The sequence below is a fragment of the Mustelus asterias genome, chromosome 26 (genome assembly GCF_964213995.1).
Source record: "Mustelus asterias chromosome 26, sMusAst1.hap1.1, whole genome shotgun sequence".
NCBI lineage: Eukaryota > Metazoa > Chordata > Chondrichthyes > Carcharhiniformes > Triakidae > Mustelus > Mustelus asterias.
In genome coordinates, this window is record NC_135826.1 from 28,235,708 (window position 1) to 28,262,199 (window position 26,492).

The 26,492-nt window shown below is 41.4% G+C and overlaps 1 protein-coding gene across 3 annotated transcripts in view; it reads left to right on the forward strand.

Moving 5' to 3' along the window:
- rexo1 (REX1, RNA exonuclease 1 homolog) overlaps positions 1–26,492 on the forward strand; it is an 83,422-nt gene that overhangs the window by 42,682 nt on the left and 14,248 nt on the right. For 2 of the 3 annotated variants that reach the window (XM_078198351.1, XM_078198354.1), the window contains exons 6-13: positions 6,823–6,978; positions 7,954–8,077; positions 12,732–12,857; positions 13,297–13,437; positions 18,018–18,131; positions 22,475–22,548; positions 24,737–24,847; positions 25,707–25,822. In XM_078198351.1, coding sequence (XP_078054477.1) covers positions 6,823–6,978; positions 7,954–8,077; positions 12,732–12,857; positions 13,297–13,437; positions 18,018–18,131; positions 22,475–22,548; positions 24,737–24,847; positions 25,707–25,822 — 962 coding nt within the window. The remainder of the gene's footprint in view (positions 1–6,822; positions 6,979–7,953; positions 8,078–12,731; positions 12,858–13,296; positions 13,438–18,017; positions 18,132–22,474; positions 22,549–24,736; positions 24,848–25,706; positions 25,823–26,492) is intronic. The other variant, XM_078198353.1, reaches the window with a different exon arrangement.

Genomic DNA, 26,492 nt, shown 5'->3' on the forward strand with positions numbered 1-26,492 from the left:
TGAGAATTTTGCGTGCTTTGGAAAGATTAGTTTTGAAAGCAAGGTGCCAAAGCAGATGTTGCCAGACCCACACATTGCCAGCATTTTCTGTTTACAGTTCAGATTTTTTAAGGTTTATTTGTTAGTGTCACAAGTAAGTTTACATTAACGCTGCAATGAAGTTGCTGTGAAAATCCCCTAGTCGCCACACTCCAGCGCCTGTTTAAGTACACTGAGTGAGAATTTAACATGGCCAACGCATCTAACCAGCACGTCTTTCAGATTGTGGGAGGAAACCGGAGCACCCAGAGGAAACCCACACAGGCATGGGGAGAATGTGCAGACTCTGCGCGCACAGTCACCCAAGCCGGGAATCGAACCCGGGTTCGTGGCGCTGTGAGGCAACAGTGCTAACCACTGTGCCACCGTGCTTTTGCCTTTGTGTTATAATTTAGGTAATGCTGTCTTATCTGGAGGCTTGCAGCTTCTTTTGAAACTGATCCTTCGAAAGCTTGCAAATTCTTGGTGCTGTTGGCTGTGGATCATTTCTTTCAATTTTGTTTGCCATAGTAGATGTGTTGGAAAAGTCCTTTTTTTTATTGAATATTCCAACAATGTGATTATGACCGATCAGAGATCTGTTTCACTCTGATACGTATTTTAATCTGTCTGATTTGTCAATTTCTAGCTTCAAGTATTGTAGATGCTCATGCTGAGTTTTCTGCGGGAGAAGGTAAAAATATGCAATAAACTTTGCCCAACAAATGGCCTCTTTCTGCACTGTAGGATTCTATGATTCTATAAGTAGTTGATTGCAATCTGTGACTGTAGTTCTGATGTGTGCCATTTCATATTATTTGCATGCGGTTTAGAGTGGTGATCTTGTAGTTCTTCTAATTTGTCTCTAATAGTGAAATATTTGTTCTAGCTCCTTTTGTGATAGTAATATTTTGGAGTTTCAGTGAAGTTAGTAGTAACTGAATTTTTCAAAAGAAGTGTCTTGGGCTTACTGATATATTTAGACCTTACAATTGGCACAATGTGTCCTCCAATAATTCCGACTTTGCAATTGTAACTAAATTTCTGTTGTGGACACCAGCCTTTATGTATCGTTATCTCTAACCAATGTGAAACGTGTTCGACATTGTGCAAACTTGTCTTACGGAGGGCCAAGATTTTTATTCCATCAGTCTGAGACAGTCTCGGTTGCCCTTTGTTTTGGAAGGATCATGAGCCCCGAATTATAGGAATGGACTGACCAAATGTTCAGTCAAGGGACTGCTTTAATGAGATGAAGGTAGCCATGATGTGGAGATGCCGGTGTTGGACTGGGGTAAACACAGTAAGAAGTCTCAACACCAAGTTAGAGTCTAACAGGTTTATTTGGTAGCAAAAGCCACTAGCTTTCGGAGCGCTCACTGCTCCTTCGTCAAGTGAGTGGGATTTCAGTTCGCAAACAGGGCATATAAAGACACAAACTCAATTTACGAAATAATGGTTGGAATGAGAGTCTTCACACGTAATCAAGTCTTAAAGGTACAGACAACGTGAGTGGAGAGAGGGTTAAGCACAGGTTAAAGAGATGTGTATTGTCTCCAGCCAGGACAGTTAGTGAGATTTTGCAAGCCGTGGGGGTTACAGATAGTGTGACATGAACCCAAGATCCCAGTTGAGGCCGTCCTCATGTGTGCGGAACTTGGCTATCCGTCTCTGCTCAGCGACTCTGCGCTGTCGTGTGTTGTGAAGGCCACCTTGGAGAACGCTTACTCGAAGATCAGAGGCCGAATGCCCGTGACCGCTGAAATGTTCCCCAACAGGAAGAGAACACTCTTGCCTGGTGATTGTTGAGCGGTGTTCATTCATCCGTTGTCATAGCGTCTGCATGGTCTCCCCAATGTACGATGCCTCGGGACATCCTTTCCTGCAGTGTATCAGGTAGACAACGTTGGCCAAGTTGCAAGAGTATGTACCGTGTCCCTGGTGGATGGTGTTCTCATGTGAGATGATGGCATCCATGTTGATGATCCGGCACGTCTTGCAGAGGTTGCTGTGGCAGGATTGTGTGGTGTCGTGGTCACTGTTCTCCTGAAGGCTGGATAGTTTGCTGCGGACAATGGTCTGTTTGAGGTTGTGTGGTTGTTTGAAGGCAAGAAGTGGGGGTGTGGGGAAAGCCTTGGGCGAGATGTTCGTCTTCACCAATGATATGTTGAAGGCTCCGGAGAAGATGTCGTAGCTTCTCCGCTCCGGGGAAGTACTGGACGACGAAGGGTACTCCGTCCGCCGTGTCCCGTATTTGTCTTCTGAGGTGGTCGGTGCGGTTTTTCGCTGTGGCGCGTCGGAACTGTCGATTGATGAGTCAAGTGAGGTTTTTCGCTGTAGCGCTCGACTCATCAATCGACAGTTCCGACGCGCCACAGCGAAAAACCGCACCGACCACTTCAGAGGACAAACACGGGACACGGCGGACAGAGTACCCTTCGTCGTCCAGTACTTCCCCGGAGCGGAGAAGCTACGACATCTTCTCCGGAGCCTTCAGCATATCATTGGTGAAGACGAACATCTCGCCAAGGCTATCCCCACTCCCCCACTTCTTGCCATCAAACAACCACACAACCTCAAACAGACCATTGTCCGCAGCAAACTGTCCAGCCTTCAGGAGAACAGTGACCACGACACCACACAACCCTGCCACAGCAACCTCTGCAAGATGTGTCGGAACATCGACACGGATGCCATCATCCCATGTGAGAACACCATCCACCAGGTACACGGTACATACACTTGCAACTCGGCCAATGTGGTCTACCTGATACGCTGCAGGAAAGGGTGTCCCGAGGCATGGTACATTGGGGAGACCATGCAGACGCTATGACAACGGATGAATGAACACCGCTCGACAATCACCAGGCAAGAGTGTTCTCTTCCTGTTGGGGAACACTTCAGCGGTCACGGGCATTCGGCCTCTGATCTTTGGGTAAGCGTTCTCCAGGGCGGCCTTCATGACACACGACAGCGCAGAGTCGCTGAGCAGAGACTGATAGCCAAGTTCTGCACACATGAGGACGGCCTCAACCGGGATCTTGGGTTCATGTCACACTATCTGTAACCCCCACGACTTGCCTGGGCTTGCAAAATCTCACTAACTGTCCCGGCTGGAGACAATACACATGTCTTTAACCTGTGCTTAACCCTCTCTCCACTCACATTGTCTGTACCTTTAAGACTTGATTATCTGTAAAGACTCGCATTCCAACCATTATTTTGTAAATTGAGTTTGTGTCTTTATATGCCCTGTTTGTGAACTGAAATCCCACTCACCTGATTGAGGAGCAGCGAGCGCTCGAAAGCTTGTGGCTTTTGCTACCAAATAAACCTGTTGGACTTTAACCTGGTGTTGTGAGACTTCTTAATGAGATAAAGTCAGAACAAGTTTAAGTTCTCAGCTAAGCTAAAGCAATAAACTCGGGCAGTGATTTACAGTCTATGTAATTCTCGTATTATGACCGGATGGGGTCACACAAGTACTTCACTTCTTGTAGCTTTTGATCTTCAGGTTATTTTCTGTTCTCTTTCTTCCTCTTCCTCGTCTCTTGTCTTGTCTTGTTTTCTAAATTTTTCCACTGTGTGAACCAGATCGGGAGGCACTGTTTAATCCTGGCTCTTTTCTCGTTAATCTCTCCCTTGTCCAATCATTTTCTGCCTTGCGATCATACTTTTCTTGACCAGCCAGGAACCGTTTTATATGGTTTTTGCTAACATTACATATTTATATAATGCCTTTTGTATTTACCCCTATATCTCGAGCCTTTCACATACCGTACTTTCTTATCTCGTAGAGAAAGACATCTACGTTCCATTCTTGCGCAAGCGGTTTCTCACAGGCAGCACTGAAGGTTTCACTGTTTGTTACAGCAAGCAGCAAAGCTTGACAAGCTCCCAGAGTCCCTCCCTCTACCTTGGCATCTTTTCTATATTTCACCACACTTCTCAGTTTTCCCACTTTATTGAACGACCAAAGTCCTAGATGTTAGTTTCAAATAACAAAGTTAGATTTTAATGATTAGATCTTTGGTTAGTAACCTAATAATCTTACATTTCTGAAAGAGCTGAATCCTAACTTATTTTACCCAATATTCCTTAACATGTTTCATATCCTCAGGACATCCCAAAACACCTAATCTGTTGCTTTTAGAATGTGTTGGCTTGTTTTGCAGGCAGAAACAGCTACCACTTTGCACTTGGAAAAGTTCCAAAGCAATATTGCAATAAATGAACAAGTGATGTGTTTTTGTGGAGGTTGAAGGATAAATTTTGGCCAGGGCACTGGTACAGTAATCTTATTCAAAGAAAAATGCCATGGTGGTGTTCTTCTGTCTCATCTGAAAGATAGTTCTTCCAAAAGTGCAGCAACCCTCAGGACAACATTGGGCCATCAGCTTAGAGGCTATGCTCAAAATCCAGAGCTTTACATGAATTCATGATCTTATTTGGAGGTGAACGTGCGACAGTTGAACGATAAGGATTCTTAAAACTTTAGAGTTTTAATTGGCTAAGATATTCTTTAATCAGTGAGGTACCAAAATGAGTTTGAGGTGTTATTTTTGGCAATAAATGTTGTAATTGCTTAAGTTTTCAGTCTTTTGGTGATCAGAGCAATTTTGTATTAGTTTTTTCTAATGTTGTCTATTTGTTTAGCACTCTTTTAGTCATCATTGTGCTATAATAATATATCTTCTACATTATGGATCTCAATTTGGATTATCTAACACAACACTTTCTTCAAAGTGTTCAAAATAATTAACTTTTTGTTCTATTATTTATAGATGTGTAACAGAAGTAACTTGTATTTTGGAATTAAATTTTGGTTAGAAAATGTAGAAGTATTTTTGTCGAACTATGATTTGAATGTTTCAGTGTTTATTTCTAAAAACGGGACATTGAGTTTGAGTTCAAAAGAGAAACCTGCTGAGATTTTCCAGCATTTTCTCTTTTGGTTTCAGATTCCGCAGTAATTTGCTTTTATGTTGTGTTTGAGTTACTTGCTCTAAGTAACTGCTCTTTGAAAAGAAAAAAATTGTCGTCACATTGATTTGAATATTTATTTTTATTGTATAATAACCGCTTTTTGGAAACAACCTTTTTCACTTGCAAGACACCTGACCATTTCTTGCAATTTAAATTTGTATTAGAAATATTTATTTACATGTCTTTAAGATGTAATGTTGTTACAGGGTAGCAGTGAGATTTTCTATATGGAGTAATTATTGATTAGGAGCGCTGCTGCATTTTCAGGAGTATCATTGAGCACCATCTGTAACTTGTAAACTGCTGATAGTGAAACTTTGGGTTTATGTAATCATCAGTACCCAGAAGGTTGTGCTGCAATATCATTGAAACATGCACTGTTGTTGTGTATGATATTGGTGCATTCATCTGTGCTACTTCCATTCCCACCAGCATTGAGTTTTTCCATTCAAATTTGTACTATCTTATTCAATGATGTCATCACCTTCATTGGACTAAAATCAGAACAATACTTGCAACTTGGGTGGCAACAAATAGACAAATGTTAGAAAAAAAACGAATACAAAATTGGATGAGAAGGTGGCTCAGTGGTTAGCACTGCTGCCTTACAGCGCCAGGGATCCGGGCTCGATTCCTGGCTTGCGTCACTGTGTGCGGAGTCTGCACGTTCTCCCCATGTCTGCATGGGTTTCCTCTGGGTGCTCCGGTTTCCTCCCACAGTCCGAAAAAACAGGCTGGTTAGGTGCATTGGCCGTGCTGAATTCTCTCAAATAGGCACCCAAGTGTGGCGATTAGGGGATTTTCATAGAAGCCCTACAGTGCAGAAGGAGGCCATCCGGCCCATCGAGTCCGCACCGACCACAATCCCACCCAGGCCCTACCCCCCACATATTTACCCGCTAATCCCTCTAACCTACACATCTCAGGACTCTAAGGGGCAATTTTTAACCTGGCCAATCAACCTAACCCGCACATCTTTGGACTGTGGGAGGAAACCGGAGCACCCGGAGGAAACCCACGCAGACACGAGGAGAATGTGCAAACTCCACACAGACAGTGACCCAAGCCGGGAATCGAACCCAGGTCCCTGGAGCTGTGAAGCAGCAGTGCTAACCACTGTGCTACCGTGCCGCCCATAATTTCACAGATTTTCACAGTAACTTCATTGCAATGTTAATGTAAGATTACTTGTGATACTAAAATAAACTTAAGCTTAAATCTTGAAATCATCAGTTTTATTAAAACATCATGAGAATGAATGGATGGTGAAATACCTAGATAATTTGCATCTAATTATCTTTGAACTGTTGCCTCCAATTAATATGCATATCCTACACCTGGAGGCAACAGTTCAGAGATAATTAGATATGAATTATCTAAGTATTTCACTATATATATAATATATATTTAAATGTTGCCTGAGATTAGGGAGGAAAGTAGTGTATACTTAACTGCAGGATTAACTGTCCTATCTTGTTTGCAGCAAAAAACTAGTTTGCACTTAGTGAGTTCTCCAAGGGGAGGGCAACTCTCAAAGGCAATTCTAGATGGGCAGTAAAAATGCTGGACTAGCCAGCGACACCCACGTCCCATGAAATAATTTGTAAAAATTTAAGGAATGAATCTTGTATAGAGGTTTTCCTTTTCTCTGAGGGAAGGGTACAGTGCAACATTTACACAAGGCAGTGTTTACTTGTATCAAAATCATGTTGGCACCTGCTATCTGAAAAGTGGGGCTAAGTCTGTTGCTAAAAAATATTAGGAAAAGCACCAGAGCTAAATAAACCATCTCCTTTGCTATTTTTCTCCAAAAACTAGTCAAGCTTGAAGAGACCCACAATTCCTACAGAATATGGCTCCAAAGTTCCTACCAATGTGAGACAGCGGTATTTGAATGTGTTCATTGATGAATGTTTGAAATTCTGTGGATCTGAACAAGTGGCCTTTGAAAAGGTACAAGATTTTATATCTATGGTATGTTATTAAAATAATGCTTGGGAAATGCATGCCAATTCTAATGATGAAGTCTTCCAAGAATTTACGTAAATTGTTAAAAATTTAACAGTTTGTGAAGGAGCTTATGTCAACTTGTTTTTGCATAAATGTGCTTGTTTTAATCTGGGACTGCTGTTTGGTTACAATTAAGAATAAATTCGTCGTTGTTTACTTAATTTCTCTTGCTCTCGTAAAATATAACCTCCAGATGTTGAAAATGACCTTCGGTCGAGCAGCATTTGCAAAAAGAAGGATGATGCTGTGAATATAAAATCCACCGCAACTTGCATTTATCTGGCAACTTTTAAAACAGTCAAATATATCCCATAATGTTTTACCCAGGATATAAAGTGTTAAGCAATTTTGGGGGAAAAAAGTGACTTAAAATTGGGTTGGAAGAAGGTTTTTACAAAGAATTAGAGAAAGCAGAAGTGTTTGGTCAGCTGGTTCCAGAGAATAAGACCAAGATGGCTGAAGACTCTGCCACCAATGGAAAGACAATAGAATGGTGGGGTTTGAGAACCCAAACTATTGAGATGGGGAGCTGGAGGAGATTGTAGAGGTAGGATTGAAAAGGTTGAGGAGAAATTTCAAGATGAATGTAAGAATTTTAAATACAACATTTTTAGGGCATTTTTTAAAATTCTTGCAGTGTTCTGTGACAGTACTTTTTTTTTTACAAACTGCTTAGCACGAGGAAATTTGGAACTTTAACCTAGTTGTGTTTGCTGTCTTAACTCTGCTTTTGAAAATCTGCTAAATTTGTAGCTTGCCGCTCAGGTTTGTACCTTACAGTATTACTTCAACTGAGTAAATGCAGGTTAATCTTGCTACAGTAGAAAATGGGAACCCATAATATCTCCTCAATGTGGATACGTCTTTACGGTTGTATAGTTAATTGTTATGTATAAAGAATACTTGACCAGCTGTGATATTTCCACTTGAATGTTGCAGGCTTTAAGTGAAGAGAAGACTGTATATCAACGAAGTACTAGCAGGACAGTGTACCTGAATGTGGCTGTAAATACCTTAAAGAAGCTGAGGAGTCAAAATGATGCCATACCATCACCTACAAAGAGTATGTTGCTATATAATAGTTATCAGTTTACTTCCCGTCAGGCTATAATACTTCTGTCTTTTCTGTTTTCTCCTCTTTACTCCTGAAGACATTGACTATTTAGGAAGGTACAGTTTCACTGACTTGCTCAGCTGTTTGATTACATTAGTGATCGGCATGTCTATAATGACTCTCTTGACCATTTAATAGAGGATTTAATAGAGATTTAATCTGGACACAGGTGAGGTCCCAGAGGATTGGAGGATAGCTGATGTGGTCCCGTTATTTAAGAAGGGTAGGAAGGATAACCCGGGAAATTATAGGCCGGTGAGCTTGATGTCCGTGGTAGGGAAGTTGTTGGAGAGGATTCTTAGGATGTATGCGCATTTAGAAAGGAATAAACTCATTAACGACAGTCAGCATGGTTTTGTGAGAGGGAGGTCATGCCTCACTAACCTAGTGGAGTTTTTTGAAGTAGTGACTAGAATGGTTGACGAGGGAAGGGCTGTGGATGTCGTCTATATGGACTTTAGTAAAGCGTTTGACCAAGTCCCTCATGGTAGGTTGGTGCAAAAGGTTGGATCTCATGGGATAAAGGAGGAGGTGGCTAGATGGGTGGAGAACTGGCTTGGTCACAGAAGACAGAGGGTGGTAGTGGAAGGGTCTTTTTCCGGCTGGATGCCTGTGACTAGTGGTGTTCCGCAGGGCTCTGTATTGGGACCTCTGCTGTTTGTGATTTATATAAACGATCTGAAAGAAGATGTAACTGGGGTGATCAGTAAGTTTGCGGACGACACAAAAATGGCTGGACTTGCAGATAGTGAGGAACATTGTCAGAGGCTGCAGAAGGATATAGATAGGCTGGAAATTTGGGCAAAGAAATGGCAGATGGAGTTCAATCCAGATAAATGCGAAGGGATGCATTTTGGTAGAACTAACGTAGGGGGGAGCTATACGATAAATGGCAGAACCATAAAGGGTGTAGATACGCAGAGGGACCTGGGTGTGCAAGTCCACAGATCCTTGAAGGTGACGTCACAGGTGGAGAAGGTAGTGAAGAAGGCATATGGCATGCTTGCCTTTATAGGACGGGGCATAGAGCATAAAAGTTGGGGTCTGATGTTGCATTTGTATAGAACGTTGGTTCGGCCGCATTTGGAATACTGCGCCCGGTTCTGGTCGCCACACTACCAAAAGGATGTGGAGGCTTTAGAGAGAGTGCAGAGGAGGTTTACCAGGATGTTGCCTGGTATGGAAGGGCTTAGTTATGAGGAGAGATTGGGTAAACTGGGGTTGTTCTCACTGGAAAGACGGAGGATGAGGGGTGACCTAAAAGAGGTGTATAAAATTATGAAAGGCATAGATAGGGTGAACGGTGGGAAGCTTTTTCCCAGATCGGTGGTGACGTTCGCGAGGGGTCATAGGTTCGGGGGGGGGGGGGGGGGTGGAGAGAGAGGTTTAACACGGATATCAGAAGGACGTATTTTACACAGAGGGTGGTGGGGGCCTGGAATGCGCTGCCGGGCAAGGTGGTGGAGGCGGACACACTGGGAACGCTTAAGACTTATCTAGATAGCCACATGAATGGAGTGGGAATGGAGGGATACAAAAGAATGGTCTAGTTTGGACCAGGGAGCGGCGTGGGCTTGGAGAGCCGAAGGGCCTGTTCCTGTGCTGTATTGTTCTTTGTTCTTGTTCTTGAGTAAAAAGAGCTCAATGTTCTTGCTCTATGGCATCCACAAGAGCACTTGCACAGTAACTTTCATATATTTGTGGGCGGCACAGTGGTTAGCACTGCTGCCTCACAGCGCCAGGAACCCGGTTCGATTCCTGGCTTGGGTCACTGTCTGTGCAGAGTCTGTATGTTCTCCCCGTGTCTGCGTGGGTTTCCTCCGGGTGCTCCAGTTTCCTTCGACAGTCCAAAAGACATGCTGGTTGGCTGCATTGGCCATGTTAAATTCTCCCTCAGTACACCCTAACAGGCGCCGGAGTGTGGCGACTAGGGGATTTTCACAGTAACTTAATTGCAGTATTAATGCAAGCCTACTTGTGACACTAATAAACTTTGAAACTTTAATATAGAAAAATATTTCTATAATAAAAATATTTCAATGTTAGGTTAGCATAGGATTCAGCAATTCAGTTGAAAATGGTTCAGAGGAGGAGCAGGTGGTGAGTCACATGGAAAATCTCAAGAGGATAAGGGGTGAGACAGGAGAGAATCTAGAGAAACACCTGGCACTAGGGCAAGGGAAGACCTGGGAGGAGATTTGACTTGGTGGGCAACTCGAGGTCTGTGGGCAGCAGTGGTCACTGAATGGATGATTTCAATTTTAGGTGAGTCTGAGTTCCTCTCCCCTTTTGGAGGAGAGGAATGGAGGGCCGAAGGGCCTGTTCCTGTTTAATGCTTGAAGTCAGCCAGACTTGTTGGATTGCTGAACCAGTTGTCTACAGACATGCGCATGTCTGCACCACTTGTACTTAAGGAAGCAGTGATGGGATACATCTGAAGCATGACTGGGGATGGGGAAAGATTTTGCTCGGGACAGTGACATCAAAGTTAGATGTAAGGTCGAGGATGGAAGCACAAAACCTAGGTGTTAGGGAACTTGAAAATGCAATTATAAGTGTCTTGAGGGTGGGGGAAGGGTAGTATTTTTATCAGCTAAAGAATTGGAAGGATTTGTGGGTGATGAGGTCCAAAAGGAAGTGTATGTTAATGACTTTTTAAGTCAAACCATGAAAGTAGAGGGATGCTGTGAGACCGCAACATCAAAACACCATTAATGTGATAGCATTTAACCAGAGGGAGTAGGTGAGGAAAATTGGGAATGTGAAGTGAATTGAGATGATGTTTGAAATTAGAGGATTAGCAGATGTGCAGTGCCAAGGCTGAGGAAGAGTGGTGCATCTGGAGAGAAATTCGGGATGGAATTGGGAATGTAATAGAGCATGAGGGAATGTAATAGAGCATGAACATTTTAAAGGTGAGAAAGAAGGTGCCGGAGGAACAGGGAGGGCTAACAGTGTAATTTGATGACAATACCAAACTGCCACTCCAGCAATTTGGGCAGGGAAAGTGAGGAGGCTTCGGTAAGAAGCAAGATGTAATAACCCATGAGCCAGGTTTCTGCCAATCCATGGTGACAATGCTATTGTCCACAATGTTGTCATTGATGAAAGGGCCTTCTTTGCGAGTGAACGGACGGGTGATCTAAAGTGAGATGTGGAGAGAAGCAGTAATTTTTGACCTGCTGGAAGAAGTTAAGGGGGCAATGGTTGGTGTCAGCAGAAATTGCTGGAGAAATCCCTATCGCAGATTGAGCTTTCACCCAAACTCTTATTGAAGTGCACAGTAGGACAGCTGGTTTTGTAAGCAGAAACCTCAAATTTCATTCTCCAGCATGTATTGATCACTGTTGCTAAAGTCTAACCGATAACTACTAATTGCAATCTTTCAGTTATTGAAGAATAGATGGAATGTCGATCACATTCACCTGTCATCTTGAAAGGATGATGTGGAGATGCCGGCGTTGGTTCTAATCTTGAAAGGAAAGGTTCTAATCTTGAAAGGATCCAGACATATGCTTATTAGGCTAAATCTACTTAGTCAAATTTATTTTCCAGTGAACCTAATATAGACAAAGAAAAGAAGACAGCAAGATATTGATGTAGCCAATCTTGCACAATCTGTCAGCTATTTGAAACAAGGAGATGTAAATAATGACTGTTAAACTGTAGATTCTGCAACAAATCTGCCGACAGTCGGTGACATCTTAATTTAAGAAGTATTTTAGATACTTCACCGAAAGGTATTTCTGAACTGGTTAATTTTACTTTCAAAGATTGGCCTTTTAAGGATGTATTTGGTGCTCGTTTACCACTGGTATAAAGCGGGTTGGCTTGTCACCAACTTTATAGTTTCTGCCCGAGTCTTAACTTGAGAGTCCAACCTGAGAGTGGAAGGAAATAAAATGAGATTCCGCTGTGGACATCAGCCCAATCTGCTTCACTTCAGAGTAATTTGGGGCCTTTGCACTTGATTCATGCTGCGCCCGTTTAGTGTTGCAAAGTGGAAACCAATTGCTGAATTTATGTGAAATGAATACCTCCCCCCAAGCTGTTTGAAAGCAGTTTGGTATCCTTAGTTTCAGAGTACCCAGATGCTGCTTCGCTGTTTTCACTGAGACAGCCCGTTTAGGTGATTGGTGTTGTAAATGTGAATGGGTGCTTTCGGGCAACACCAGCCTTCTGATACTCATGGCTTTTACACTTTCCACATGAAACTGACGAGCTTTTGCAAAACATCAATTTGTTCAAGAACCGTGTTCAATAAGATTTCAATAATCTGTGTTTCAAACGATGGCACTTGGAGGGGAAGTATGTAGGAAGTGTAAAACGCATGGAATTAATAAACTGCACTCCTGAAAATTTTGTCAGTTGACACCATTCAGAACGAGGTGCTGCTTGTTGGTACATCAAGCAATGCTTCGTGTTACAGTTATAATAAAGAAAGCTGTTGGCAAGAAAACCAGGGACAAATGACTCTAATAGAGAGAAGCCTTTGGGTTCTTGTTTTTTTTTCTCTCTCCTGGAATGTTATTAATTACTGACTAAGCACTCTGAAAAGGTTCTAATTAATTCTATTTCCACTACTGACTATGCCTTCGCTCAGAGCCTGTTGCTGTATGTGCCAACAAGAAAGTCCAGTCACATGAAACAATGCTTGGGGGAAAGTTGGCCATGAAGACAAGTTTCACTCTAAATCGATCTGGAAAACAGCAAGATGTTGAACTTGCGGGTGAGTGAAAGTTTCTAAAATATTTGGTACTGGCCAGATTCGTATTCGTATTTATCTGTTCTTCTGCAATCTAAGTTGAACCTGCATGTAATGTGATAATACAGTGGATTGGAATCCCCAGTATGCTGCGCTGTGGTTCTGAACAGAGTGCCCTGCTGATCTTTGCCACGATGCTGGCGAGGCACTGAATGAAGATCAGACACTTCCCCATAGCAAGCGAAGAAATTGACAAGGAAACTCCATCTGGCCAGTAGCAAAAGCAGCACTGGCGAAAGATTAGCAGCAGGCCCCTATCTGCCACATGATCTGTTACTATAAAACTTTGACGATTAGTAACCACATCTAGGGGTGAACTGCAAAAATTGTCATCCAGATTGTGTTCAGTCATAAACTGCTGTCAACTTTGCTGTGAATGAATGCAAGTCTTATTTCATTGCAGGTGCGATGCTGTACAAGAGACTGACCGAGTATGTTTTAACGGAAGAACAATTGCAAGAAAATAGCTACCCAAGGCCCCATCCAGAGAAGCCTGGTATTGCAGTGCTTTATAATCAGGATGAGAGAAAGAATAACACGGACCGTAAGTAAATGTATACCACAAATAAAAGTTACTTTTTTTTAAAAAACCTTTTAAAAAAACCTTTTAAAAGGCACCAACAGATTTTTCTTTCGAGTACTTTTAACTTTTGTACTCTGAAAGTTAAAGTGTTCAGAGTAAGCAAACCAACCAACTCTCTTCCAGCATCCACAAAATAGCTTTTATTAATGGCCAAAAGAAACTGTAGAGCTGGAATTTTGAAGTAGCAGTAAATTTCTCTTGCTTATCTTACAAACTACAATTTTCACCCTTTACTGTAAAGCTCAATGGCGATTTTAAACTCCCCTAACTGCTTTTAATTACCAGAAACAACACTGTTCATGATGCTGTCTAAAATCTCAGATTTGTTTTCATATCTGCCAGTTTCTTCCCCCTTCTGTTCTTCTTGATGATGCCTGAGCAACTTTTAAGAATCAAATATCCCAAACTTCTTATATCGGTTGTCATTATTGTCAAAATATTTGTTGCTAATTGCCATCCAAGGTTAAGCTCAAGTGACATTTCTTCGTGTGTGTGCCTGAACCTAGCCTTTTGTCTGCTTGAAGGCTCAACTGAGTTGTGTGGATTATGTAATTTTTGCATCGGGGTAAAGCCGGGCCTGTGTGAGTTTCAGCTGACTTCAGGATGCTGCAGCTGCAGGTCATTAATGATTATTTAATGCAACCACAGGCGCCTGTGCATATTTGTTGAAGGCAGTATCCCTTTAAGGGGCTGCCCCTTTTACTTTGTCCCTCAGTTTGTTTGATTTGGTTTAATTGATTTGTACAGAAGAGTTGTGAAGTAATGCATTTTGGAAGGTCTAATACAGATAGGAAATATACAGTAAATGGCAGAACCCTTAGGAGTATTGATAGGCAAAGGGATCTGGGTGTACAGGTACACAGGTCACTGAAAATGGCAACGCAGGTGGAGAAGGTAGTCAAGAAGGCATACAGCATGCTTGCCTTCATCGGTCGGGGCATTGAGTTTAAAAATTGGCAAGTCATGTTGCAGCTTTATAGAACCTTAGTTAGGCCGCACTTGGAATATAGTGTTCAGTTCTGGTCACCACACTACCAGAAGGATGTGCAGGCTTTGGCGAGGGTACAGAAAAGATTTACCAGGATGTTGCCTGGTATGGAGGGCATTAGCTATGAGGAGAGGTTGGAGAAACATGGTTTGTTCTCACTGGATCAACGGAGGTTGAGGGGTGACCTGATAGAAGTCTACAAGATTGAGAGACATGGACAGAGTGGATAGTCAGAAGCTTTTCCCCAGGGTGGAAGAGTCAATTACTAGGGGGCATAGGTTTAAGGTGCGAGGGGCAAGATTTAAAGCAGAAGTATGAGGCAGATTTTTCACACAGTAGTGGGTGCCTGGAACTCGTTGCCAGGGGAGGTAGTGGAAGCGGATACAGTAGTGACTTTTAAGGGGAGTCTTGACAAATACATGAATAGGATGGGAATAGAGTGATATGGTCCCCGGAAGGGTAGGGGGTTTTGGTTAAGTCGGGAGGCATGGTCGGTGCAGGCTTGGAGGGCCAAAGGGCCCGTTCCTCTGCTGTAATTTTCTTTATTCTTTGTTCTTAGTTGAAATCCTCCCAAATGCCCCAACCGTGAAAACTCAGTGTCACCCTGGGGGAGAGGCCAGATTTGGTGTTGGGGACTACTTTGAGCAAATTGACTTTTGAACCGGTGTAATTAATCATGGAATTGAAGTGCACGTGACTATGTAAGCCAGTCATACCCATTTCAACTTCCATGATCATTTTTGCTGTTATTGTCAATGTTACCCAGTGCATCTGGATGGAAAACATGCAGAAACCCCAGGCCCGAATTGTGGTGGACTATTTAACTGCAGATGCATCACATCGGAGCCACTGTCACCAGGCATTGCATTAAGCCTAAAGTGCAAAATTAGACCATTCAACCCAACTGCTCTATGCCAGCATTTATGCTGCACACCCTCCTCCCATCTCATTTCATCTAATCCTGTCAGCATACTCTTCCATTCTGTTCTCTCTCGTATATTTCTGTACCTTGTCCTTGGATGTCGCTATGCTATTACCCTCGGCTGCCCTCATTCCACATTTTGCCACTCTGAGTAAAGATGGTTCTCCAGAATTCCCTATTGAATTTATTAGTGACTCTTACGGTCCCTGGTTTTTGTATATTCTAAGTGGAAACACATTCTCTGTCCAAGGTCACCTCTTTGATATTTATTTCTACAGAAAAGAGCCCCAGCTAGCTCAGTTTTTCCAGATAATTATGATTTCTTCTTTTTGATATCATCTTTACAGAACTCTCTTTTCTTTTCATCTTCTCTAATGCTTGTATATCCTGGTTATAATACGGATATAAAAACTGTACACAGTACTGCGTGGTCTTACCAAGGTTCTACACAAGTTTAACATGACTTTCTTGCTATCCAATCCTCTGTCTAAAAATGAACCCCATTGTTTGGTTTGTTTTTCTCAATGGCTTATTAACTTGTTGCTATTTTTAGTGACTTGTTTATCTATATCCCAGAATCCTTTGCTCCTCATCCTTGTTGCGTCTTCTACTGTTCAGGCAGTATGTAGTCTCTTTATTCTTTCTACCCAAATGCACCATCTCATACTTGCCTGTGTTTGTTTCATATTTAATCCCAAGATGAACCTCCAACCACATTATTTAAGACCACGTGTTTCCACATCAGTAATGTTGCCCAACTTTGCCCTGTCTCAGCTTATTTGCTGAAATCCTTGAGCATATCTTTGTCATCTCAAGTCCAATATTCCAACATGTTCCTAGCTGGTCTCTCGCATTGTATCCTTTATGAATTTGAGATCATCCAAAACTCTGCTGCCATATCTTCACTCACACTCAGCCCTGTTCATCTATCACCCGTGTGCTCACTGACTTGTCTTGACCCAGTCAAACAGCATCTTCATTTTAAAATTTTCACCCTTGTTTCCAAACCCTCTGCGCAATTCTGGCCTCTTGAGTATCCCCAATTTGAATGTTCCACCATTGGATGTGTCTGTTAGGGTAGAAAATAGTTAACAGTCAGGTTAGTAACTGTAGGTTAATTGGTTAAGCACATCTCTGGCTGTATATAAAGGGAAAACAGATGTAAAATGGTAGAGATTTACATCAGTAAGAATAAAGCTCTGTAGAAGAAGGCAAGACATAGACTGAAATTTTCCAGCCCTTTCAGAAGGTGCGGGGCATGCCAAAACCCTGTAGAAATTGGTGGGACTGGAGGATCCTGCCGCCGGCCAATGGTGGGCTGCCTCTGGAAAATATGCTGCATGGGCACTGGAAAATCCCACCTTTGCTTTCTGTCTTTGTTTCGCGACTAGCCATTGGAGTTTAACAGTATCTTCAGCTGCCTAGGCTCTAAGCGCTGGAATTTCTTTCCTACACCTCTTTGCCCCTCTGTTCACTTTCCTCCTTTAAGGCACTTTTTTTTGGCCATCTGACCCAAGATCACCTTCCAGTGCTTGGTATATTGGTTTATAATGCTTCAGTCGGAGTGCCTTGGGATATTTTAGTACTTTAAAACACAATATAACTGCAAGTTGTCATTGAAATTCATTTACAAACTAATCACCCATTCTGCAAGTTTATTTACACACTCCTATCCAGCATGGGTTCTTGGATAGTGATCAGGCGATTAAATTCCCCAACTGATTTAGCCAATTTGTCCCTCCTATACCTGCTGAAGCTTAGGTTGGCAGATTCAGTTGCTGACACCCTAAACCAGCTAACCTGTCGAATGAGCATGGACGTGATTTCTAAAAGCAGAAAGACTCTATGGACTTTTAAAGGCTTAGTATAATAGTGTATAATTTAAATGTAATCGATTTCTAAAACCTCTGCAAGTGGTTGTCAGTTCCAGGTGTCAGATTACACCTGCCACTTGTCTACTCAAATAAGTTGTCCGAATATAAGAACATAAAACTGGCCTTACCAGTTAAAGCGGAGAAACATTTTTATAATGGCTCTTTAAAATCAATTTGTACGAATGAAACATCCATGATGTTGCATAAGAGGAGTTATGAGCAAGTGAAGCTGCGATGGAGGGCAGGGAATAATTAATTATACCCATGGTGCATTTATGTAATGGAGTCCCTGTTTAGGAGTCTCAAAATTTATCCTTGCATTTACAAAATTTTTCCACGCTACTCCATAATAAATTCTGTTGAATCTTAGTAATTGCAGTTCCGAAAGCGTTAAGAGTTGGTTGAAGTATTAGAGTTTCTTTATGTGCAAGTGGAGGAAACTGACGTGCAAAATGGAGGTGTTGCAGCGCCACCTGTTGTGGAGCTGTGTTTGCAGCCTACAAATAATTTCACTATAAACAATTTCCACTATAAACAAAGGGTTTTATAAAGGAAAAATTGTCAAGTATGACAGTGTATGGTTCTATAATCAGAGATTATATGCAGGTGAAAACCTTTTACACCGGTTGAGTGAGTAACTAACAAATGCTTAAAGGATGTGTGATGACAACTTCTGGAAATTCCATGTAGCTGAATATGTGTATTCGCACTTTACTGTCTAAAATATGCATATTTCATGTCTGTGTTATAACTTTAGCTCTAATAAGGATCTGCTGCCGCTGTGGAGCTGAGTATAATGTTTCCATTAGTGGGGATTGTATCCGCAAAGAAGAGTGTAACTACCACTGGGGACGATTACGCCGACATAAAAGTGAGTACAATGTTGATATTTAATTGTGGAAATGATGTAAAGAGAAAGCTTGTTGTATGATCAGGGCACAGTTTTATGTTACACCAGTGAATATTTGAATATAATTTTGTTTTGCTCCGACCAGTTTAAGAATCTTCTATCATGTGAGCATATTGGAGTTAACATGTTACATAAAATGTACAGCATAGAAACAAACTATTCATTACAATTGGACTTCACTTGTGTTTACGCTCTACACTCACCTCCTCCAACCTGCTTCACCTAACCCTATCTATATGATGCCATTCACCTCAGCTAGTCCTTGTGCTGTAAAATTCCATATTCCAACCACTCGGAGAAGATGATCCCCTGCATTTACTGTTGGATTTATTGGTGACTAACCTATGTTTATGACCCTTAATTTTGGCCTCCCCCACAGCTGAAGACATTATCTACCTTATCAAACTTTTTAAAAATCTGATTAGCAGATTACTGCACTAAAATAAACCCTGCTTCAAAAGATCAGTATTCACTAAATTTTTTGCTCTTCTTGGTGGTTAATGCACAAAATGTCAATAGAAAGTTGTTTACATGTGTTGGTACCATATTATTATAATCTTGTAATGATACTTAAGGGAAAAATTCAGCTTTATTCTACAGGTAGTTGGTATCTCTGGAGGAATTCAACTCAGATGCTGGAAGAGCAGGATAATTACTAATCTTAGCCTTAAAAGTCGTAATGTTAAGTAGAGTTAATGGACTTTTGTTTATTTATGTTCCCCTGTGATTTATGATTAGAATGATTGACAGGGTCATGTGATGTCATTTATGTGCAGTCCTGGGTCTGTAGCAGATAAAAAAAGTTTTTGCAGAAAGCAGTTATGTAGGAAGTGAGAAGGATTCTGTAGGCTTCTGGAACTCTCTCTCTCTGAAAGCCATGATGTGGCGATGCTGGCGTTGGACTGGGGTGAGCACAGTAAGAAGTGTCACAACACAAGGTTAAAGTCCAACAGGTTTATTTGGAATCACGAGCTTTCGGGGCGCTGTTCCTTCATCAGGTAAGACTCTCCTGATAAAGGAGCAGCGCTCCAAAAGCTCATAATCCCAAATAAACCTGTTGGACTTTAACCTGGTGTTGTGAGTCTTCTTACTGTGCTCGCTCTGAAAGCTCCAAGACTGTTAACAAACTTTAAAGCATTTATGCCTGGGTTTGCTAACTTTATTTAAAAGTGAATTTGAGCTATGTATGAATTTGGGCTTATTTTAAACTGGAACAGTCGTAAGCTAGAAAGTAAAACTGCTTCCTTTCATTTTTAAATGTTGTTCAACTGTTGATTGTTAAGTTGCTTCATTTGTTAGCGTAATATTTAAATTGTTATTAATTAAAGTTGCTTTCGCTATAAAAATCCCTCCTTTGTCAGTGGAATAATTCCTGGAAGGAAATATCCTTTCCTCACATTTTTGCCAAAATAGAAAAATTGTTGGGGGTCTGGCTTCATAACATACCATGAGGTTCTGATTCGGGGCCCTAACAGAAATTGAGGGCTCCTCTGGAATTAAAAAGCATAAGGGTGGCATAGTGGTTAGCACTGCTGCCTCACAGCACCAGGAACCCAGGTTCAATTCCCGGCTGGGGTCACTGTCTGTGTGAAGTCTGCACATTCTCCCCGTGTCTGTGTGGGTTTCCTCCGGGTGCTCCGGTTTCCTCCCACAGTCCAAAGATGTGCGGGTTAGATGGATTGGCTCTGCTAAATTGCCCCTTAGTGTCAGGGGGACCAGCTAGGGTAAATGCATGGGGTTACGGGGATAGGGTCTGGGTGGGATTGTGGCCGGTGCAGATTTGATGGGCCGAATGGCCTCCTACATCATAGGATTCTATGATTTCCATGAACTCCTCATTTTGCTTGGGATTATTGAATTTAAAGACAGGTGAGTGTGGAGAACTGATGCTTTCTATCAGGTGTTGCATCAGGTGTTGCAATAGGGAGTGTCTTGTGAAAAATAGCTCTTTCAGTGGCGAAAGATTTTCTGGGTATGGAAGAGTTCACTCGAGTGGTTTGCAAAGGCTGGTCAAAACAATTTGACCCACACGTGACAGTTCCCTCCCCCCAGGAAATCAGCCCTCAACGACGACATACCAAATTCCTGTAATTCTACCTACTTTTGTCATCTCTGAATACCACATCCAGATCCTGGGAATTCTATTTTCAAAATTCCCCAGATGTCCTTTCAAAAATTGACCTTCACCTGTCTCCAATGTGGAAAAATTCTTTCATCAATTCTCCTGTAGATACTGGACTTTTTAGGTGGTGAAAAAGTTGCCGTAAAATTTAGTACATAATTAAACAAATTATAATAAGTGCCACTGATTTCTAATTTCCATAAAAATGTGCATGAAATTATAACTTGAGATTGTTAACATTCCTAAAGGACTATGCTCTGTTGCGTAACTGCTCCAGTATCACTGTAATTGGGTCCAGAGTGTGCAGATTTAATCATCTTGGGTGGAAAAGGGATGGCATGTGACCCAAAACCAGAATAATTTGGAATAACTTGCCTACAAGGACCACCTCACTAAGGTCAGAAGACCAAGAGCAGAAATAGCCACTTTAATAAGCTGGGAGGTTTACCTTGTGCTGCTCAAACATGATGTGGAGATGCCGGCGTTGGACTGGGGTAAACACAGTAAGAAATTTAACAACACCAGGTTAAAGTCCAACAGGTTTATTTGGTAGCAAAAGCCACACAAGCTTTCGGAGCTCCAAGCCCCTTCTTCACCTGAAGAAGGGGCTTGGAGCTCCGAAAGCTTGTGTGGCTTTTGCTACCAAATAAACCTGTCGGACTTTAACCTGGTGGTGTTAAACTTCTTACTCTGCTCAAACATTGCATAGCTCTCTGGTACTTAGTTGTGAAATTTACACTCTTGAGAACTGAACTGCTCCCACACACAACCTAGTTGATCTTGCAACTAAAGAAGGAGAATAACAGCAGGTATTGTGGGACCAGCCAGCACCAAATGGCTGCCTTTGTTCACAATATATTATGAAGCTCATGAAAAAGGTTAGGGCATGTGGAGAAAGTAGATACGTGGCCGAAAGGATAGCAAGAGGAGTAGTGGTAAAAGGTTGTTATTTAGATTGGAGGAAGGTAGAAATCATTGTTTCACGAGGATCTGTGCTTGGAAAACGGTTATCCGTAATTGACATCAACGATTTGAACTTGAAAGCAAGTCACTAACAAAATACCAAACTTGGGAGGAGTCCACAGCTAACACTAAGGAAGAAGGCAGCATAATTAATACAATGGAACCTTAGAAAGCTTGGAGGTGGGGCATTTAAATGGTAAATGAACTTTAACACAGATAAATGTGAGATGATGAACTTTGGCAGGAAAAACAGAAACATCACTTGTACTTCAGGGAATAAGAAACTGGAGTAGATGAGCAGCAAAAGGATCTAGGGACACTGGTGAACAAATCACTAAAAATAAACTTCAGATTAACGTAGGAATTAAATTCTAACAAAGCACTAGGGTATAATTCTAGAGGCATGGAATTTAAAAATAATAAAGTTATGTTAAACTTGTATTGAATGCTGGTCAAAGAGTACTGTGTACTATTAAAAGGGCTTGGAACACTGGATAAGTTGATAGAAGACTTAGAAAGATGGCACTAGAGCCGCGAGATTATAGATATCCAGAAGGATTGAACAGTTTGGGACTTTGTTCTTTGGAAAAGAGAAGAATTGGAGATGGCATGATAGCAGTCTTTAAAAATTGAGTTGAGCAGGGTAGGTGTGGCAAGAAGGTTTTCCACTTGTGGGAGAACGCAAAGCAAGGAGCCATAATGACAGGCTAGGTACTGATAAATCCAAAATGGAAATAAGGAGACGTTTATTTATTCGGAATGGTTAAAATGTGGAATTCTCTACCCCAGGTAATAACTTGGATGTTTTCAAAAGGCAAATGAACAAGCACATGAGAAAGAAAAGGAATATAAAGATGCACTGAAAGGCAGAGTTGAGGCAAATGGACCCATCAAATTCCAACACAGATTAGCACAAATTACCTATTTTGTGCTGTCTATTCTATGTAATTTTATGTAATTTTGTTACTTTCCAGGCTCCACAATCTTGATCTTGAAAGCTGCTGGGTGGTGAAGGCATGTGTTTTGATATTTTTAGTTGTAGTTTATCTCCTTTTATAAGTTTGTATCATGTTTTTATTACAAATTGCTCATACAAAGTTCAGCAAATTGATACTAAATGAACATTCTACCTCTGACAGAAAACATACAAATGAAATTCAAGAGTTGATTCCTTTTAAAATTGTGCAAGTATTTTCTAATCTTATTGTTTATATTGCAGTACCTGGTGGTTGGGAAACACAGTACAACTGCTGTGGAGGAGCAGTGGGATACGCAGGGTGTCAGACAGCTAAGGTAAGAAAGACTGATTAAAGGTGATGGATCATGAACTCATGAACTATTAGGAACAGAGAACGTGTTGAGAAATAGTCCAATCCACAGGTATCTGTAGAGATGTGTAAATTAATTGCAGATCAGAATGTCCATACTATTCAATTTGGTAGCGGGCAGCATTAAAACGAGTATATCAACATCTAAGCTTAATGCTGTTAGTTTTAGTTGAAGATTTCTTTTAAAAAAATTTTTTACTCCATTCTTAAAGTTACAAAGCCGACGCTCAGAGTGGACTGGGCAAACATCTCCTTGCTTGCTCCAAAAACCAAATTCAAATTGAATCCAATTCATGGTCCCCACAAGAGAGACGTACAAGACCCAAGCTGACAAAAGGTTTGCACCGCATCTTGGGCTTGATCTGACATTTGATCTCAATCAAAAGGCTGAGATTGGAATGGAGAGGTTAATGGTATCTGATTTTTGATTAGGCTGTATAAATTGCTTCCCCCATACTTGATCAGGTGATCTGCAGCTAGTGCACAGTCAGTTGTGATATTAGCAAAATTGTTGAGCTCCGAGGCATCCATGTGTATTACTCTTTCTATGTACGAGTATCAAATGTCTTCATACCTCTAAATGAGAATATAGAACCATAATTTATATGGTACCTTAAGTCATCTAAAATGCTTTTCATCCCATGAGCTGTTTTTGAAGTATAGTCACTGCTGTACAGGCAAATACAGCGGCCAATTTATACGCATATCACACAAATCACTATCTAGTTGATTTGTTTTTGTCATTTTGATTGAGGAAGGATGTTGGCCACAATTTTGGAGACTTTTAATAAATAACGTGGCTGCTCATTTCATGGTACTCTATCAGGAAGAATCACATTATAAAATATACAAGTGGCACTCAAATGATTAGCACTCAAATTATGCATTCCAGACAGCTTTATCTACTTCATGTATTTTACACCTCAAGCAATGGATTGACTATATATCTTTCCTAAGGTGATGGGACGAAAGGGATCAAAGGATAACGGGAAAGGCAGGATCTGGATATTGATTTTTGATGATCAACCATGATCAAAATGAATGGTGGAGCAGGCTCGAAGGACCAAATGGCCTACTCCTGTTTCTAGTTTCTATGCTTCTATGAACTCAAAATGGACCGTAGTGTTCCAAATGAAGCCTGGTCTGTAAGCTGTATGACTGACAGTACTTGGCTACTCATAGCAACAAATGAAATGGGGGCAAAAGGCATTACAACCCCTCGAGTCTGCTTTGTCATTCAGTAGGATTATGGCCAATCATCTAACTCAATTCCCGGCCAATCTCCAAATCTCTTGATTTGCTTTGTGTCTGATATTTGAAATGATTTGTGACAAAACACAATAACCCAGATAGCCCTTTGATCTTTTTTTTCGAACAATAAGCAAACTTTTATAAGTTTTATTTTATTCATTCGTGGGACATGGGTGTCAATGGCTGGCAAGCAGTTATTGCCCATCCCCAGTTGCCCTTGGAGGGCAGTTGAGAGTCAGCCACATTGCTGTGGCTCTGGAGTCGCATGTAGGCCAGACCGGGTAAGGACGGCAGATTTCCTTCTCCAAAGGGCATTAGTGAACCAGTTGGGTTTTTCTGACAGTTGACAGTGGTTTCATCGTCATTTGTTGATTCTTAATTCCAGATGTTTTTTATAGAATTCAAATTCCACCGTCTACCGTGGCGGGATTCGAACATGGGTCCCCAGAACATGAGCTGAGTTTCTGGATTAATAGTCTAGCGATAATACCACTAGGCTATCACCTCCCCTTCAGTGGCAGCAGAGAAGGGAGATAGGTATGCTGTCAACCCCCAGAGACCAGTGACACAAATGCAGAGGTTGCAGCTGTGGTTCTGATTTCCCTTTTGAGCTGTAGTTTCTGCTTGTTTGCAGACAGGCATGGTGTTACATCCATGATGATTGTTAATGATCTGTAAGGTCATTATGTGAGTAAATTGTGATTGAAACTTGTGACTGTTATTTCAGTCCCCGTTGTAAACTAAGGTTGGATTACTGCAATTAATGCCATAACTATGAAGGAACTTCCAGAGGGGCATTTTATTGAGGCCGAAATGAACATTTCAAAGAAACGTTGTGTAATATATTGAAGCATTCCCTTTTATTAATCTTTTATATTAGTTTGAATGTATTCTTCTTGCAGCAACATGTACAGGATGGTCGTAAAGAAAAATTAGCTGGTTTCATGAAGACGTTTGATAAAGAAATGCCACCAGATGAAAACCCAGGTATCTTTGCCCTGGATTGTGAGATGGTAAGGACTATCAATGTACAGCATCAGTATGTGTATATATATGAATAAAAGTATGGATTTATGCCAGTTGTTCTTCATACAGCCAAGTTCCTAAAATCAGCTGTGTTTGAAAGGGAGGAAGGAACAGGAGCGAGTCATCATGGTCAGTGATACATAGCAGCATTGTTAGTAAAGCCATGAGAGCAGGTCACCTGTTATTGCATGACTAATGCAGCCCAGAGACAGAGGGAAAATATAGAAAAGGATCCTGAAGGTATAGGATGCATTGCTGTGCATTGTTATTCAGTACTCAACACTTTAAGTAACTGAGCAATATTGAGCATCCTGGGATATGATCAAGAGCCATGAATCAACCAAATTGGAAGCACTAAAATGCTGACCTATATAGAGGAGCAGAACAGATACTTATGGCATGAGTGAATTCTGTGCAATGCAGAAAAATATAAGCGGGTATACCTTGTTTTTTCTGCACTGTGCATCAGTTGGTTTTGGTGACAATCTGCTCTACTGGTCAGATGACAGACTAGGACAGGTTTCCACTGAATTTGCTAGTTCACACTACATTAATGGTACAGTATAGATGTGCAGAAATATTTTGCACCAATGATGCCTTGTTCATTCACATGTTGGAAGCATTACAATCTATTCAATAACGAAAAACATCAACAGTAAGTTTCTGGACTCTTAACTTTGCAAAAGGTTATCCATCCTGAATTAGTATTACATTCTATAGATGTCAGAAATGCTATTTTATATACCATTTAACTAACAAAGGATTTGGGTATGTATGTCATGTGAAACTTTGCTTTGTATTATGGCTTTCCTTCTTCATTTAATAACCAGATGACTTTCTTTCCAGTGCTACACAAAGCAAGGTTTGGAGCTGACAAGATTGACTGTAATCAACCCAGATCTAAAGGTGGTGTATGATACGTTTGTCAAACCAGACAGTAAAGTCATTGATTATAACACCAGGTATGTTTAATGATTAAGTGGCAGCTCTTAACTTGTTACACTTAATTTATCATTAGAAACTCAGCCTTTACTTCCTGCAGTATTGTTTGTAGTGTGTGTAAATGATCTGGAGGAAAATGTGGGTGGTCTGATTAGTAGGTTTGTGGATGACATGAAGATTGGTGGAGTTGCTGATGGTGCCAGGGATTATCAGAGGATACAGCAGGATATAGATTGGAGACTTGGGCATAAAAATGGCAGATGGAGTTTAATCTGGACAAATGCGAGGTGATGCATTTTGGAGGATAAAATTTAGGTGTGAATTATACTGTAAATGGCAGATTCCTTAGGAACATTAACATACAGAGGGATCTGGGAGTGCAGGTGCACGGTTCCCTAAAAGTGGTCACACAGGTGATTAAGAAGGCATATGGTATGCTTGCCTTCATCGGCCGGGGCATTGAGTACAAGAGTTGGGATATCATGTTGCAGCTATATAAAACCTTTGTCAGGCCACATTTGGAGTGCTGCATGCAGTTCACCATAATACCAGAAGGATGTGGAAACTTTGGAGAGAGTGCAGAGAAGGTTCACCAGGATGTTCCCTGGTCTTGAGGGTGTTGACTATGAGGAGAAGTTGAATAAACTAGGATTGTTTTCACTGGAAAGATGGCGGCTGAGGGGGTGGCCT